Here is a 16041-nt window from a genome sequence, read left to right as displayed (position 1 = left end):
TACGTTTTGGTAGGCTGTGTTCTCATTCTCATTGGCCTCAAGATATACTTTGATTTCTCTTTCATTTGCTTTGGCCCATTGGGTTATTCAGTAGCATGTTGTTTAATCCACATGTTTGTGAATTTTCCGGTTTTCTTTTTGTGACTGATTTCCCGTTCAGACCATTGCAGTCAGAAAAAATGCTTGCTATGATTTAAATCTTGAAACATATTACGGCTTGTGTGTGGCCTAACGTATGAGCTGTCCTGGAGAGAATGTTCTAGGTACACTTGATAAGAACGCATACTCTGCTGCTTTGGGATAGAATGTAAATGTCTAAGTCCTTCTGGCCTAATGTGTTAAGTTCAGAGTTTCCTTATTGATTTTTCTGTCTGGATGATCTGTCCATTGATGAAGGTGAGGTATTAAAGGAGTGATCGCATGTAGAAGATGGACCTTAGTGTTCAAACCTGCGCAGCTCTAACTGGTCTCTCAAACCTCTGTGACTGTCTAAGCAAACTTCTTTATTCTCAGTGGCTTCCAGTCGTTGAGGGTGTGCCACCATCTGTCACTGCCCCAAAGGGGAGCATGTCAGTCAGCACCCGGATGCAGGCTAATTGGAAGGTGGATCCTGTCTTTCATGGGAAGACTGGAGGTGGGTGCTTCCGTCTACTGCATCTGTGCTGTGCCCTGAGCAGACAGCCAGTGAAGAACTCTTCCTCTTTTGTTACAATCCTGCGGGACCATGAGGATAAAAGCTTGACTGGCCACCGGAGCCAGGTGACGAGGAGTGTTCCCTGGGCAGTCATTGTACAAACCAGGGCACCAGACCTGTGCACGAAGAGGCTCACCCAGTTGGTGGGGTGTCGTCTCTTAAAGTGAAAGGTTGGGAGTTTGATTCTTGGTCAGGACACATGCCTGGGTTGCGGGTTCAGTCCCTGGTCAGGGTCAGTACTCATACAGAGACTACAAATAGATGTTTATCTCCCTCGCTCTGCCTTCCTCCCCTTCTCTCTAAAAATGAATAATTTTTTTTAATTTCTGGGAGATCAACCAGCGCCCTGGAGTGAGGCAGAGGGAGAGAGCAAACATGGTGTCCACCATCTTCTGGGGACTCTGGGAGTTGCCCCCTAGATGTACGTTAAATTAGAAGCCTGCCCCTCAGGCCACAGCTATTTTTTTAAGATGTCATTTATTTATTTTTAGACTGAGGGGAAAGGAGAGAGGGAGAGAAACATTAATGTGTGGTTCCCTTTCATACACCCCCTACTGCAAAACCCAGGCATGTGCCCCAACTGGGAATTGAACCGGTAACCCTTTAGTTCTAAGGCTGGCAGTCAATCCACTGAGCCGCACCAGCCAAGTCAGGCTGACATTATTAAGACAAGCAAATAGGCCTCTTGCAAGGGAAGACTGGGTATTGCCAGCTATGTGCTGCGCTCTGAAGGTTTAGCCATGTGAGTCTGCATGAGCCCTTGAAGAAGTATGTCGCAGTTCACTAAAGCCTGTGGGTCCCATGGACACAGGCCCTGTTGGCTTTCACAGCTACATGTTTTCAGGGCCCATGTCTCCGGTGGAAACTTAAAGGTTGGGGTACCAGATGTGGGGTCCAAATCCTTCACTCCTCAGGGAGACCTTTGGAGTTGTGAGTTCCCTCCTGGTTGTATGTTGCCGTGACAGGGGTGGGGTTTATGGTGACATTGTGTATCAGCCTCTTCTATCCATTTCAATGTGTTTTTTTTCCTGTTTGCCTGATAGGTGTAGGAGTCACTCAGCTGCTTTCTGGGTCCCTTTCAGGAATTGTTCTGTATGTAGCTGTAGATTCCATGTGCCTGTGGGAGGAAGTGAGTTTGGAAGGGGGTTCAGGAACCTCCTGTGTTGCTGTGTTGAACTAGAACTTTCAGCAAGTGACTGTTCTTATACAAATCATCTACCTTATACATATGAAAATATTAAGATTTCTGAGTGGAACCCAGAGGATTAAGAATAATTAGGCTTTAAGGGGACTAAACGGTAATGGAAAGAAGTACAATTAAAAAAAAACAAAAAAGGAATAATTTGACTTTAAAATGTATACCAAGCAGAGCCTTGACCAGTGTGGCTCAGTTGGTGGGGTGTCGTCTCTTAAAGTGAAAGGTTGTGAGTTTGATTCTTGGTCAGGACACATGCCTGGGTTGCAGGTTCAGTCCCTGGTCAGGGTCGGTACTCATACAGAGACTACAACTAGATGTTTATCTCCCTCTCTTTCTGCCTTCCTCCCCTTCTCTCTAAAAATTAATAAATCTTTTAAAAAATAAAAGTAAAACATTACCAAATTCCTCCTGCTATGATGTGCTGAGGACACATCATCACTTGTGGCGTATTCTTACCAAAAACGCAGGAGTCTAAGCCTGAGGTCACATCAAACCGAAGTGAAGGCACGTTTTACAAAATAGGTGGCTTGTCCTCTTAAACACATCAAGGTCTTTGAAGACAAAGAAAGGCAGAGAGACTGTTGTTGGTTAAAGGAGATGGAGGAGACATGACTGAGTTTCATGTGGTCATGAATTACATACCGGACCAGACCGGGGAAATGCAGAACTTAAAATAAAATCATTGCACAATTGACACTTGACTATGGTTGTGTGCATGACACATTTGTGTAATGTTAAATTTCCTTATGCCTATTGCTTATCAATTTCCAGTGATAATGGCAATGTGCTCATGTAAGAGAATGTCCTAGTGCTCAGGAAATATATATATATATGTATATATGTGTATATATATATGTACACATATATATGAAGTACTTAAGTGTAAAAGGGCACAGTTCTAAAACTTATTGTTGAGATGCTTGAGGAAGAAAACAGCTGAGAGAGTGAGAGAAATAGAAGTGATTGTTGAATCTGGGTAAAGGGTGTGTGGGGTTTCTTTCTACTCTTGCAACTTTTCTGTAAGTTTGAGTTATTTCAAAATAGTTAAAATTTATCCTCAATATATATAGCCACCCCCCTGAATTTTTCAGAGTATAAGATGCAACCTCCCACCCCCAAATTTGGAAGGAATAATGGTTGTTAATGCTGCCATTTGGTTCTGTTTACATTTACATCGGTGAAATATTATTTGTTATTAAATATTTTACCACATTTCCCCCCTATTTTCCTCCTCCAAAACCTAGATGCATCTTATGATCCAAAAATACGCTCTAAGTATAGGCTTTCAGCCTCCAGTTACTGTCCATTACCTTCTCCGTACACGACAGCCATTCTCAGACATCTGCACACCACGCACACTCACACTACATTATTTATGGAATGTCTGGCGTGTTACCGCTCTCAGCGCTCTCGTGTTGTCAAATAAGTCCATGAGATCACAGCAACTCTGAAATCCAAGGAGCAATGGAGAACGTGTTTGTGGTCCTTACACCAGGGGCTTTGCTACTGTGGGAAACAGCTCGATTCATGTCCTTCCTATGCTCAGTCTGGGGGCAGAGTGTTTGCAAGCGTGCCAGCGCTCGCCTTTGTATTCACTCCACCGTCAGAGCATTACGAATGCAGGGGAAATCCCAGCGCGGCCCCATAGAACACATCCGTTAGTCTTGATGCTTCCTCCCGAACACACATTTTGCTTGCTGGGGCACAGTCTGCACCAGCTTGATCCATTTTGATTTTTAACTGCAATAATTCCTTCCCCTCCAGCCTGTGCCAGGTGTGAAATGGAAAGCGAAATGCCCTCCTCAGAGGCATGCGTGCACAATTGTCTTAGGCACTGGGAAGTGTTAAAAAATTTCTCAGTTCCCTGGTTCAGTGACATCTAAACCGCCAGTCTGGTGGTTCCAACAAAGGCAGGTGTGGGCAATGGCAGGATGGACGAATGATGTGCTCATTTAAATAGGGCGAAAATTAATCTTGGTATATGTGGACTTCCAGGAAAGTCTTTTTTTGCTTAAATGAGATGTGCCCCCTACTTCCAGAAAGCTACATTTTAAGATTTTATTTATTTTTAGAGAGAGGGTAAGAGAGGGAGAGAAACATCAATGTGTGGTTGCCTCTTGCACGCCTTCTGCTGGGGACTGGACCCACAACCCAGGTGTGTGCTCTGACTGGGAATCGAACTGGCAACCTTTTGGTTTGCAGGCTGGCAGTCATGCACTGAGCCAAACCAGCGAGGGCCAGGGCAGTTTTTTCATGTAACCATTGCTTAGGCTGACATTATCACCTCACCCTCAAAAACTTCCCAAGTGAGTTCATCAGACACGCCACACTCACTTAACATTAGTGTTAATGAGCTTGACCATCTGGTACTTCCAAAATCATTAGAATAGGCTGGCTGAAACTAGTGAACTTTCGTAATTTCTTTGGATCCCTGGCATTTGAACCTTGTTGGGGAGCGCCTCACCAGGAATCTTGGTGGGAGGCAAAGACAGCCTTTTGTTTGAGGAGCTGAGCCCCTAGTATCCTCGTTTGCAGCTGGAGCAGAGGCAGAGCAGGGCTGCCCCCTGGTGGTGGTCATGACTATGTATGTTGGGGGCATCCTCCCCAGGACCAGTTCAGTGGCACTTTTTTTTTTAAATCCTCACCCAAAGGAGGACACCTTTTTCATTTGAGAGAGGACAGGAAACACAGAAGCATCCTCTGGTTGCCTCCCGTATGTGCCCAACCCAGGGTTGTAAGCACCTGGACCAGGGATCAAACTCCCAACCTAGGTATATGCCCTAATGGGCAATCGAACCCAAAACCTTTCGGTTGCAGGACAACACTGCAACCAACTGAGCCACACTGACCAGGGCTTCATCATTTTTTTATATGAGACTCCTACTACTTAAACTTCCCCTTAGGTACAGTAGCATTAACAATAACAGAATTAATAGGAAAATCTCAAAAAGCAAATGTGTCAATTGCCAAGTGGGTAATTCATATAGTACTTACTACTAAAATAGAAAACAAATGCCATGACAGTTGCTGCACAAAAATGGTCTCTCAAGCTACAAATGCTTGCCACCTTTGATCCAGAAATCTCATTTCTTGGAATGTGTCACGCAGATATCTTTTTGTACCAGTGAAGTGAGAAATGAGCAATGTGCAGTATTGTTTATCACAGCAATGACTGAAAACCCACATATCCCACCAAAGGGGACTGCTTAAACAGCCCACGAATACATAGTGGAATATTATGCAGCTATAAAAAATGGGAACGCATTTCGTATATTGAATTGGAAAGATCCATTTTAAGTTTCAAAAAGCAAGGAATGGCGCTGACCAGTGTAGGTCAGTTGCAGGGGCTATGCCCTGCAGAGGAAGCCCACAGGCTCTGTTTTGGTCAGGGTGCATGCCCAGGTTGTGGCGCCTACGAGAAGCAACCAACTGATGTTTCTCTCACTCTTTCTCTATCCCTTCCCCTCTCTCTAAAAGTGAATAAGTAAAAACAATCTTAAATAAAAAAGCAAGGTATATAAATAGAATGTGATCTTGTATAATAAAAGGGAAACAAGGAGGAACGTGTGTTTGCAATTGCTTATATCATAATAAAGATACGCCGGTAGGATACATAAGAAATCTCATCATAATATTTATTCATAGGGTTGTGAGGTTAATGCGGGTGGGTCAGGGTCCATTTACTGTTTGCCTTTTGAGATTTTGTGTTTTCCCCACCATCTGCATGAATGACCTATTGGAAAATTAAATAACTACGCGACAATAAAAACAAAGTACTGCAGTCCGGCCAATGCCTTTTTGTAACATAACTGCGTGCTTTATTGAGATACACAGTAAAGCAGTAATATAATACAATAGTAAGGCATATATTTGGTGAAGTCTGATATGTTGTGAAAATGCAGTAAAACTGAAGTTTAAAAAAATAATTAGTAAATGTTACAGTGTTGGTGTTAAAACACAATATATTATGATACTCAAGTAAGAACTCAGTACCTGAAAACAATGACGTCACATGCCATGTGATGTTTGCGCTTCAGTTACACTGATTATGATTTACAGTTTAACACTCAGTGGTTATACAGAACACGAAATAATGTCCAAATTATACTTAAAATGTAGCAATAAAGCTCTCAACGTGTATTCATTTATTTTTGACAGACTCACTCCAGAGCTAATGTCTACAAGAGAAAACAAAAAGTTTAAAACAAAATTATGCACTCGATCTCTGATCTTAGAATGAAACTTAAACTTCTTAGTAGGAAGTAAAGTAACCCCTTGATTTAAGTTGTGGTTAAACAAAATAAAATCCTCAGATAAGGGAAAAGTCCAGTGTTATTATGTAAAGGAAAAAATGCAAGACTAAAACCACATCTTAACGTAATTTGTTACCATAGAGCTTTGGGTTTTCTTTTGGAAATTATAAAGGAAAACAGAAAATGGGGAGAAATGTTCACAGAACGAACAAGTGGTGAAGCCGTGAAATCAGGTGTGCACAATTATTAGGGACACCCCAAAACCAAAGTGAGGTAGAAATAGCATGAAAAGCCATGTTTGATGTTAATTATCATTAATAAAATAACGGACAAAGCCCACTCTCCAAAAGTTAATTACACTTGATGTAAGAGGTAACAGATTTGCAAAATAATAGGTCATACGCGGTGATTTCTATTGATTGAATATTTAAAAAAAATCAAAGACTAATCAGATGAAATGAGAGAATAAAGCTTTTTCCTACCATCTAGTCCTCCTGACTTTTTTCCTCCATTTTTTGAACAATTGAAGCTGTGTAATCCACCCGAAAGGGTCTGGAGTACCTTTTGGAACATCTGAGTCAATCTGTGTCCCGACTCACCAACCTGTGTGGAATTACTCACAGCAAAATGCCAAGGAGGGACGCACAGTTCACGAACTTCTGGGTGGGTATGTAACAGTACCACAGTGTGGTGGGGCCGCTGCCTTACGTTTTCCCAAGGCTCATTTTAAATCAAGTCTTGTGGCATTTAAAAACTCACTGCAGTGAGAAGAAAAAATCTGGAGGAAAAAAAAAAGCCATAACACCCACTGCTGTTTGCGAGAAGAGGAAGAATCGTTTAGTTGCGATTAGACAGAGTTGTATGCATGGTTATGAACATCCATCCAATCCTTTACTTCAGGCGCGGCCTCCTCCCTCAGAGGGGAGCGGCTTTGAACCCAGAGCCCTCCTCGTCTCTGGGAGTGAAATTGCCTCCCGTCGCTCGGACTTGCACTGAAGCATCTTTCAATCTGAATCGTGGCGTTGGCAACAGCAGGAAGCTGAATATGTCAACCAACGGATCAGTCTGATATACTAAGCCCCGTGTACCCATCCCTATGTTCCTTTTAAGAAAAATTCAGTACTCTAGTTGTCAGTGGAAAGTTTGAAATGAGAAACATCTGGAGCCCCAGACGACGATTTAGTGTGGTGGTCCTTTCCCTCTGGCTCCTGGGCCATTTCATTCTAGACTGAGCAGGTGAGCCTGGTTGACCAGAAGCACTTTCACACCATTAGCAGGTGGCAGGAACATTTGAACAAGAAATTTAAAAGGTCTCTAGAAATTTCTATCTATTTGTCTATATACCTACAGTATCTACATACTTATAGACATATAGATGTATAAAACGAAAACCCATGGCCAGTTCCACTCAGTCAATGATTCTCAAAAGAGCGACGTGACGTAGTCATTGGTAGTGTTAGAGGAAGTCCTATCTTGAATGCGCAAGAAAAGAAAAAAGCCATGGATTTCACATGGAGATCACGCTGAAAGGATGCAAAACAATGCGCTGCCTCAAAAGTTTGTGTGTGCGTGTGTGCGTGTGCGTGTGTTCGTTTTTAGGGGTTTTTATAAACAACTTTTTTAATAAAGCACACTTTAGTTTACAATCTTTCTGTATAACTGTTATAAATTTTAAACAACCCAAAATGCGTTCCATATAAAGAAATGGCAAGTTATTTAGCTATCAAGATTTTACATGTAGTTTTCTTATAACTTTTTTTTTTGTACAATTGCATAGACGTGTAAAACCTGCCATTGTTAACAAAACAATAACAGACTTAGAAACTACTGAAATCTACAGTATAGTACCACTACCCTTCACAAAAATATAGAATTTTTTTTTTCTTGTAAACTCTTACTGTCTAATCCTCTTTGTTGTATGAATATTATAAAAACCATGCGGGAATCGGGAGTTGTAAAACATTTATTCTGCCCCTTCTTCATCTGTCATGACTGAAACTAAGGACTCCATCGCTCGGCCCAAGTCATCTGCCAAGTGGAAAAGGTTTCCTACATTCTGTCCTGGAAAACAGAGAGAAAGAGAGGCTTTTTACACAGTGCAGGGATCTACACCCCCCTCTTGGCCATTTGGGAAACCGCTCCCCGTGTCTTGGTGAGGACAACACAGAAGCTGCATCAAGGGTATGCACAGCAGGGCTGGATTTTCCCCGGTTTCCAGGAAGAAGCAAAGCCTTGTTGTTAATGAAGCCATTGCATGTTGTTAGTATCAGCTCAATATCGGACCAGCCTACTGTTTGTCACTTCAGTGGAACAATGTCTGAGACTGCACTCATCTTCCAGATACAGACCGAAAGGATCCCACGGGGAAGCACAGCATTCCTGTCATCCCAGGAATAGTCCGTGATGGGTTGCACCTTGCACCGTGCTGTGAGAGATTATTTACTGTGTACTTGAGCTGAATTTTTTGGATGACCAAACAGCCATCACCATAACTACTGCCACTCCCACCGCCTCGCCATTGCCATCACCGTCACTACCACCATCACTGTGACATGACATTGTCACTTCACGACTGTTTGAAGCTGCTGCCTCACCTCTGAGGCTGTGGTGGAGGTGCCGATTTGCTTTCTGCTTTTCCTTGGCTTGAAAAACAAACAGTTGAAGGCACCTCTTTGCACACTGTTGCCATTAGAAGTAGAAAGTGTCAAATAAAATCACTCTGCATTCCAAATTACCCTGGAGCCTACGTATAAGATGACCCACATGTTTAGCATGGAGTTAGGTATCCTGTGAGTCCATTTTTGATCTCCTCCTAAATGAGGGTTAACTATCAGGACAGCCTATTTTAATAAGAACATGACATGACCCGGCATCAGTGCCCAACACAGGGCAAAGGCAGCACAGTATCCCCTGGTCCTCAGTGGCACAATCCCGATGTAGCGTGGAATAATTTGAGACACAGTGTATGTATGGCTTGACTTTTCATATATGTCCCGTATTTTCATATGGCTTATTTGAATTCTTGGACATCAGTAAATTATTCCACTATTCGAGTACTGCCTTTGAAGCTAAAAATGACTTCCTAGGTAGGCTATTCTTACCTTGCCATGTAGCAACTTTACAGATTCACATAATATTGGCTAGAATCTCTATAAAATTAAAGATGGACTACGGCAGGTGTTCTGTTCTCATATTTAGTTCAAGAGCCATCGTTTTTACACATGTGAGAGGCTCTACAAAGGGTTCACAGTGCCGGCACCAGATCCAGTTGGGACATCAAAAGGGTGACGCTATCCGGCCATTTATATTAAGGGGAGCAACTGTGTAAACTTTTGTGCTTTGTTAGTGCAGAGAGTTTCAGTGAGAACTAAATAAAAAGAAACCCACGCTGGATTTTGATTGAGACCACAAACAAGTTGTAACAAAGCCTATGTACTGCCTGCTGGAGTGGGCCCTCCAGGGGGCTGAAAGTGTCTTGGGCTTTTCTAGCCCATAATAACACAGGAAGACATTGCGGGCCCTTTGCTGTTCCTTTGAGCTGAGAGCAGAAATACGTAACCAATGCCACCAGGCGAGAGCTCTTCTCTTGTGTCTGTTTCGGACTGCCTGGCAACCTTGGCAAGTCACAATGATTCATACAAACGTGAAAGTGGATGGACTAGCTGCAGTTTTGATGACTTGCAATCTTAATGGCAATGAACAAAGCCAGTAAAAACAAAACTGGAGACCCTTGCAACCCAGTATCTGCATAGAATTTCAACTATTTCTCATAACCCACCCATGACTATACTGTAGTCCACCTTGTAGACAGAAAACATATTATTACAACCCATAAAACAGGGAGGGGAAGAACTCAGGTTTCCCCCATTGGCTCGTTGGTAATGGTCAAGAGCTGCCTATTTCAGACTGTGTGCTGGGGGTAGGGACCGCAGTTCTAAAGATAATAAGGACAAATGAACGCAGTTATAGGGTACAGCAGTCTGCGAATGACATCGTTTTGTTCATGTCATTTCATTACAACATCCATGAAATGTCATAGGTACCCAAGTCTTGTTTGTATCAGCCTATGGTAAAAGTGGTTTTACCATATGTCATTTCGCTTAAAGCTGCAGAACCCATTGATGATGTTAAGTGAGGGCTTCCTGCCTATATCCAAGTGGTGCTTCTGCTCCCTTCAATGGTGTTCAGTTACTACCCACACAGAAAACTCATGTCTCAACAGCCGTGACTTCCAGGGGTACCTGCTCTTTAAAAAGTTACCAGGTACAGTTATTCTTCATTACCCTTAATCTACCATATACACCCCCACAAAATGATAGGTGGCCTTGTTCATGCTCACAAGCGACCTCATGGCAGTCCCTATGCTAGAAAGACGATGTTAAGTCACCTTTCCATATCTACATTATGCTTTTGGTTACTTTCTTTACAAATACCTGCTTCATCAGAATAATGATTCCAATCATTATTTTCCATGGATGTTTTCATTACAGCCAGGGGAAAAAAAAATCTGACAAAATGTGGCCCCAGAGAATCGTTTACCTCAATCCACCAGAGGCATAAAATTGTGCTGTGACACCAGGCCATGGGTACGGAAAAGAGAGCAGTACCCCAATTCCACTGTCCAGGTGTATAAAGCAGAACACGAGGGAGGTCACTAATTGCACCTGACAGATAAGTCCAAATCAAAAGCTGATACTATGAGTACGAAAGGCAGGATTACAGGCACGTGGAATGAGCTTCAGGCACAACTCAACGCAAAAATACATCTGTAGAAAGTGTTCACTGAATCCCTTCTAAAGCGAGACCCGGTGAACCGCGGCACCGTGCGCTGCACATCAGGGCCGCAGTCTGTTTTTCCGCACCAGCGCTAACTGCGGCGCATTCTGCCTCACACGCCACCGCTGCCTGAGGGAGCCGTTCTCCGCAGTGATTGGAATTGAGACTTTCTGGCAGCGACCCAAGACCTCAATAGCAATCTGGCACTCTATTTTTTAAAAATACAATTCCCAAATAAATGGTTAGCATTCAACTGGCCAAAGCGAAGCCAGAATACCGCAGTGAAATGTCCTTATCTTTTCTTCTCTATAATTTAAAGCTTTCAGAGAAAAAGCTCTGCTCTACTGTATATTTGGGGTATTTTCATAGCATAAAAAGCATTATTATTTTGATTCTCTGGCTCTCTGAAAACTTATCTGACTATAATGCACCTCAGGTAGTAAACTTTCCAAATGCCTGTGACTTGAATGATATGTTCTGGCCTTTTCTAAAATTCCTTCATGAGAGCAATGTGTTTCAAGGTGGTCAAAATTGTGGTGCAACATTTTATAAAACGTTAAAATAAATGTTAAGGGGCACTTACCATAAGAACGAACCCAAGAAGTCTCACTAAGAAGTATGTGAGCCAGGCAAGCTGTCAGGAGTATTCAAGGCTTCACCGATTCAGGTGTCGTCAGTTTCTGCCCCCAGCCCCCCTCGCCCGCACTCCTGGGGCCCCACTGCCCCAAGCCTTGGCGGGAACCCTGGCGTGGACACACTGAAGCACTGTTCAACTCATTAGACTTGTGTGGCACGGTGTTGGCAGAATTGCCGATGTGACCCCTTTGGTCTAAACAAATCTGTGGCTATTCTCGTCCATCCTATCGCTAAGGATCCAGAACCTTCCCTTGTAAGGACTCTCTACCTGTCCAGCCTGTATCCCAGATGACTACACGCTGTGGCTGTCCACGAGAGAGCTTTCCTTCTCGTGTCCTTCACATTAAACTCTTGGTAAGAATGTTTTTGTTTTACTTGAGCTGTTACTGGACATACTCTCTCACCAAACAGTCATTTGGTTGGGTAATTCAATGGTGAGATAATGTTCCTGGTAGAGCAGAAGTGTGAAGCAGCTTTCACCACGAAACCCCAAACCACACTCAGTGATAGTGCTGCACCCTACCCCCGCTTAACCCAAAGAGAGGCACTAAAAAACCCTCAAGACTCCCCACATTCCTTTTTATCTCGAATTAGTTAAGGTTCTCTCTGGCTGCAGATGCCAAATAAAACAGTATCATCTGAAGGGCAAGCTAAGATGATATGAGCCTTTCACATGCCATTATCTAAAGTGGCAATAAAGCAGACGAGTTAGAGTGGCTCTGTACCCAGGCTGCCTGGACTGAAACGCTGGCTCTGTCACCTTGGACACACGGCTTACCCTCTCACTGACTCTGTAAGTCAGGGTTAGTATCAGTTACCTACCTCATGGGTTTTCAGTGCAGATTACATAATGAAAAAAGCGGCGAGTGCTGACAGCAGTGCTTGGCACACAGCGCGTGTGCACAAAATATTAGCCAAAGTGGGAAAGCAAGAGTGCAGGAGCCCAGGAAAAAAAAAAAAAGTAAAACAAAATGAAGTCATCCCGGAAGAATACAAACCAAGTGCACTGGCAGAAAAATGCTAGGGTCCTGGAAGTAGAAAGAAGCTTTATGACTCATCAAGTATGTTCAAAGCTCAATTTCTTTAGGAGACTTTGTTTGTGTTGCAAATGGCAACAGATGATGAACTGCAGGATTCCAACCCAGAGATTCCTGCTTCCCCCCCGCCCCGTGGTCCTGTTGTCATGGTGATGACAATGGCCGTGAACATTCGAGGAATGCTCCTCATGAGCTGGAAGTGGAGAGGTGACTACCGTCCTTACATGATGACGCGTGTGATACAAACATGCGCGTGCACGCACACAATTCTTACACAAACGCCAAACATAGAAAGCGGGATGAGACAGACAGAAGCCATGGCCGTGAGCCTGAATCTCACTAACCTCTCTCATTGGCTTCCCAGGGGTATTTCTTCCTTTAATAATAGAGAGAGGAAGAGGCAGAGATATCAGAAAGGAAAAAAATCATGTGCATAAATATATATATATACACACACACACGCACAGACAGTTTCATACCAATTTGCTTCTTTTACCAAACTAATGTTGAGGTGACCGTTTATTCCCTTCTGGAAAACAAAACAAAACAAAAAAAGACCCCAAAAGACACATCCAGTCAAATCACTTTTACATACACTTAAAACCAGTGTCGACAGAGTTCACGGGACCTGGGGAACATCACTTATAGAGTTCATGGAGTTCATGTGGTAAAATGGGACGAAAGCAGGCACAGCATAGGAATCTGACAAATCGAACATTGTTCTCAAGAGCAATGGTACAATCTCAAGCTTCATGTCAACAGTGTCAGAATCTCTTTATTCTGGACTGGACAATGGACACACCGAAACAAACAGTGGTGGCCTCTGTGTGCCACACTTCTGTGCCCCAGATGCAAGGCACAGTGTTGCCTAGTGGCTAGCGTCCACCCCCTGGGAGAGTTTGTTCTGTCTGGTAGAAGCTGAGCATGCCGTGACAGGACTGGGGGCAAAATAAAAGGGGGAAAGGAGATCAGTCACAGACGCGGATCCAGCCCTCAACTTCCTCGTAATTCACCACGTATGGGAAGCCTTAAGAATCAGTGGCTAAGGACCCGCTGGCTTTGTTTGCTTCATAGAATCCTCCGTCTGTATTGCCTACCTTTCTTTTTGAAAAGCAGGGCCCTCTGACCATACCTAGCATGCCTCAGATGTGCGATTTCCTTTCAGCTCCTGAGTCTTTCTTGAAAATGACAATGGTTTTTAAACTGTGATTTGAGCAAACCCTTGCTATGGGATCCCAGGATTTAGAGCCGATAAAAGCAGAACTGGGAGAGGTTCCGTACATCGTCCCCACATCCCCATGCCCATGACCTGCCACCCTCAGGGGCTTCAAGAACACTGAAAACTCCCTGCAACAATTTGAGAGCCACTAGTGTGGAGTGAGGAAGTATGGAGCGAGTCCTCAAAAACACATCTTTCAAAAACTCAAGTTGAGGCCTCAAAACTTCTAGCATACATTAGGTTTTCTACGTATGAGTTTTCCTCCCTCCCCCCCTTGTCTTTTCCTTCTCTCTGAACTTTCCTGAGTCAGAGACCCCGTGGGAGTAGAGATACTGCCTGCCGGACCGTGTCATCCTGGGCCTGGCACTCAGGACCCCGCTGCAGTTGGGCAAAAGAGAAAAATGGGTGCCTGCTTGTCAGTTGGGGGGGGGGAGGGTGTTCTCTGGGGTAGGCCCGTGCCAGATGGCAGGAAAAAGGAAAGAGAGAACATTTTTTTCATCCTGATGACTCAAATAAATGCCAGCGTGAATTACTCACCCGCTCCTTTTGACTCCTTTAGCGAGTTTTTTTTTTTAAGTCTTTATATTCATAGTTATACTGTCTGGTGGCAGAATTCATTCCCTTCCCCTTTAAGATGATGACAGCCCAGAGTGCAGGGGCCCACATGTGGCTTCCCCACCCCTCGGCCCCCAATACCCTGTGCTGTGCTTTGACACTCTGGGTATTTGATACCTGCCGGCTGAACTGAGGACCCTGGCCACTAGGTCACGGCTGTGAGTCCTTTGGTGTTTTAGGCAATGTGGCCTTGTCTGCTACCCTCCAGCTCAGATGACAAAGGCTGGGAGGCCTTGTTCCGGCTTGTAACTCTGACCTACTTTTAAAACTGCAGAAAGCACTTAGGACTTAGTTTTGGAGTATAGCTGCGATTCTGAGAATGACGTTGCATATTTTATTCATTCGACACCAAGCCACATTCAGAGCTCAGCACTGACTGGTCGGTCGGTGGTGATGCAGCAAAGGATTTGGGTTTTGTTTCAGGTACTTCTCCAGAAAGCAGATTTTATGTAAATGAACCTCCCAGAGCCATGTTAACCTGAATCTCTTCCAAAACCCTCATCACTTGGGTGCCAATGTGGTCATTAGCATAGTAGAAAAGGAAGGTCCTTTTTTGTTTTAAAAAAAAGTCTACGAACTACTGTTTTAGACTGTACTGATTAGGAACAGTTCTACCGTGATGAGATACAATATTTAAGAAAATTCTTTATTCGATCGGTACATACAAGTACAAGGTATCAGTTTTATTTCATAAATGCATTCTGTGGAAGTGAGTTTCTGTAGACATCCACTCACAGTGTCCATCTGGCAGTGTGGGATGCTGGCAGGAAATGAATCAAGAGGAAGAGGAAGTTTGCTGGGGAGCCCTGAGTCTAAATAAAGGGCCCGGTCAGGTTTGGGGAAGTTACACTTCCTCAGACAGTGTGAACTGAAGCTGGCTGGTTGTAATCCTTCATGTCACGTCAGTTTTCGTGTCCCTTTAGCTTCTCCATGGCAGTTCGCTGACCTTTTTAAACTTAAAAAGTTTAGAATGAGTCCCTTCCTTAGGATTTCTGTTTCAATACAAGTGAAAGAAGATTCAAGTGGCCATACTTTAAATATTGAAACATTTTTCAATATTTCAATATCGAAAATATTTTCCCAACATTTCAATGGATGGAAACATTTCAATCCAAACTGAAATGTGGATAGAAATGCATGAGCCAATTCCAGCGCACGGTTTTGCTGAGCTCAAAGCTGATCAGCACTGCCGCCTGGGGCTGCGTGTATGTAATGAGCTAGAATGAACAATGAAATGACAGCGTAAAGTGGGGACTGGCAAACTTTCTCTGTAACGACCACAGAGTAAATACTTCAGGCTTCGTGACCCACACAATCTCTATAGCAACTATGCAGCTCTGTCATGGCTACTCTGTCACTGTAGTAAGAAATAGCTCTAGATCACAGAAATGAATGGGCATGGCTCTGTTCCAATAAAACTTTATTTACAAAGACAGGTTGTGGCCTGGATCTGACCTAGGGACTGTAGTTTGCTGGTCCCAGGTATAAAGGAACAAAGGCTCAAATCCTGTGTGGGAGCAGAGAGGAAACCCAATGGCGCCTGAAAGGTGACCCAGGATGCTCCTGCCCTAGTCTTTGAAGTTGCGCTTCCATGAAAGACCCACAGATAAGAC

General features: G+C 43.6%; 1 protein-coding gene across 8 annotated transcripts in view; it reads right to left on the bottom strand.

The window, feature by feature from the left end:
- Positions 1–5691: 5691 nt before the first annotated feature.
- Positions 5692–16041, bottom strand: part of DMD (dystrophin) — a 1990869-nt gene continuing 1980519 nt past the window's right edge. For 6 of the 8 annotated variants that reach the window (XM_053655812.1, XM_037127036.2, XM_053655810.1 and 3 more), the window contains 2 exons: positions 12939–12970; positions 8104–8206 (listed from right to left, as the gene is read on the bottom strand). In XM_053655812.1, the coding sequence (XP_053511787.1) occupies positions 8195–8206; positions 12939–12970 (44 nt within the window). In that variant the 3' untranslated portion in view covers positions 8104–8194. Of the gene's footprint in view, positions 8207–12938; positions 12971–16041 lie in introns of all 8 variants that reach the window. The other 2 variants (XM_037127031.2, XM_037127034.2) reach the window with 2 other exon arrangements.

Source organism: Artibeus jamaicensis, unplaced genomic scaffold (assembly GCF_021234435.1).
Source record: "Artibeus jamaicensis isolate MK-2021 breed Jamaican fruit bat unplaced genomic scaffold, CSHL_Jam_final scaffold_1283, whole genome shotgun sequence".
Classification (NCBI taxonomy): domain Eukaryota; kingdom Metazoa; phylum Chordata; class Mammalia; order Chiroptera; family Phyllostomidae; genus Artibeus; species Artibeus jamaicensis.
Note: the sequence above shows the minus strand (reverse complement) of the source record. Positions and strands in the feature narration are given on the sequence as shown.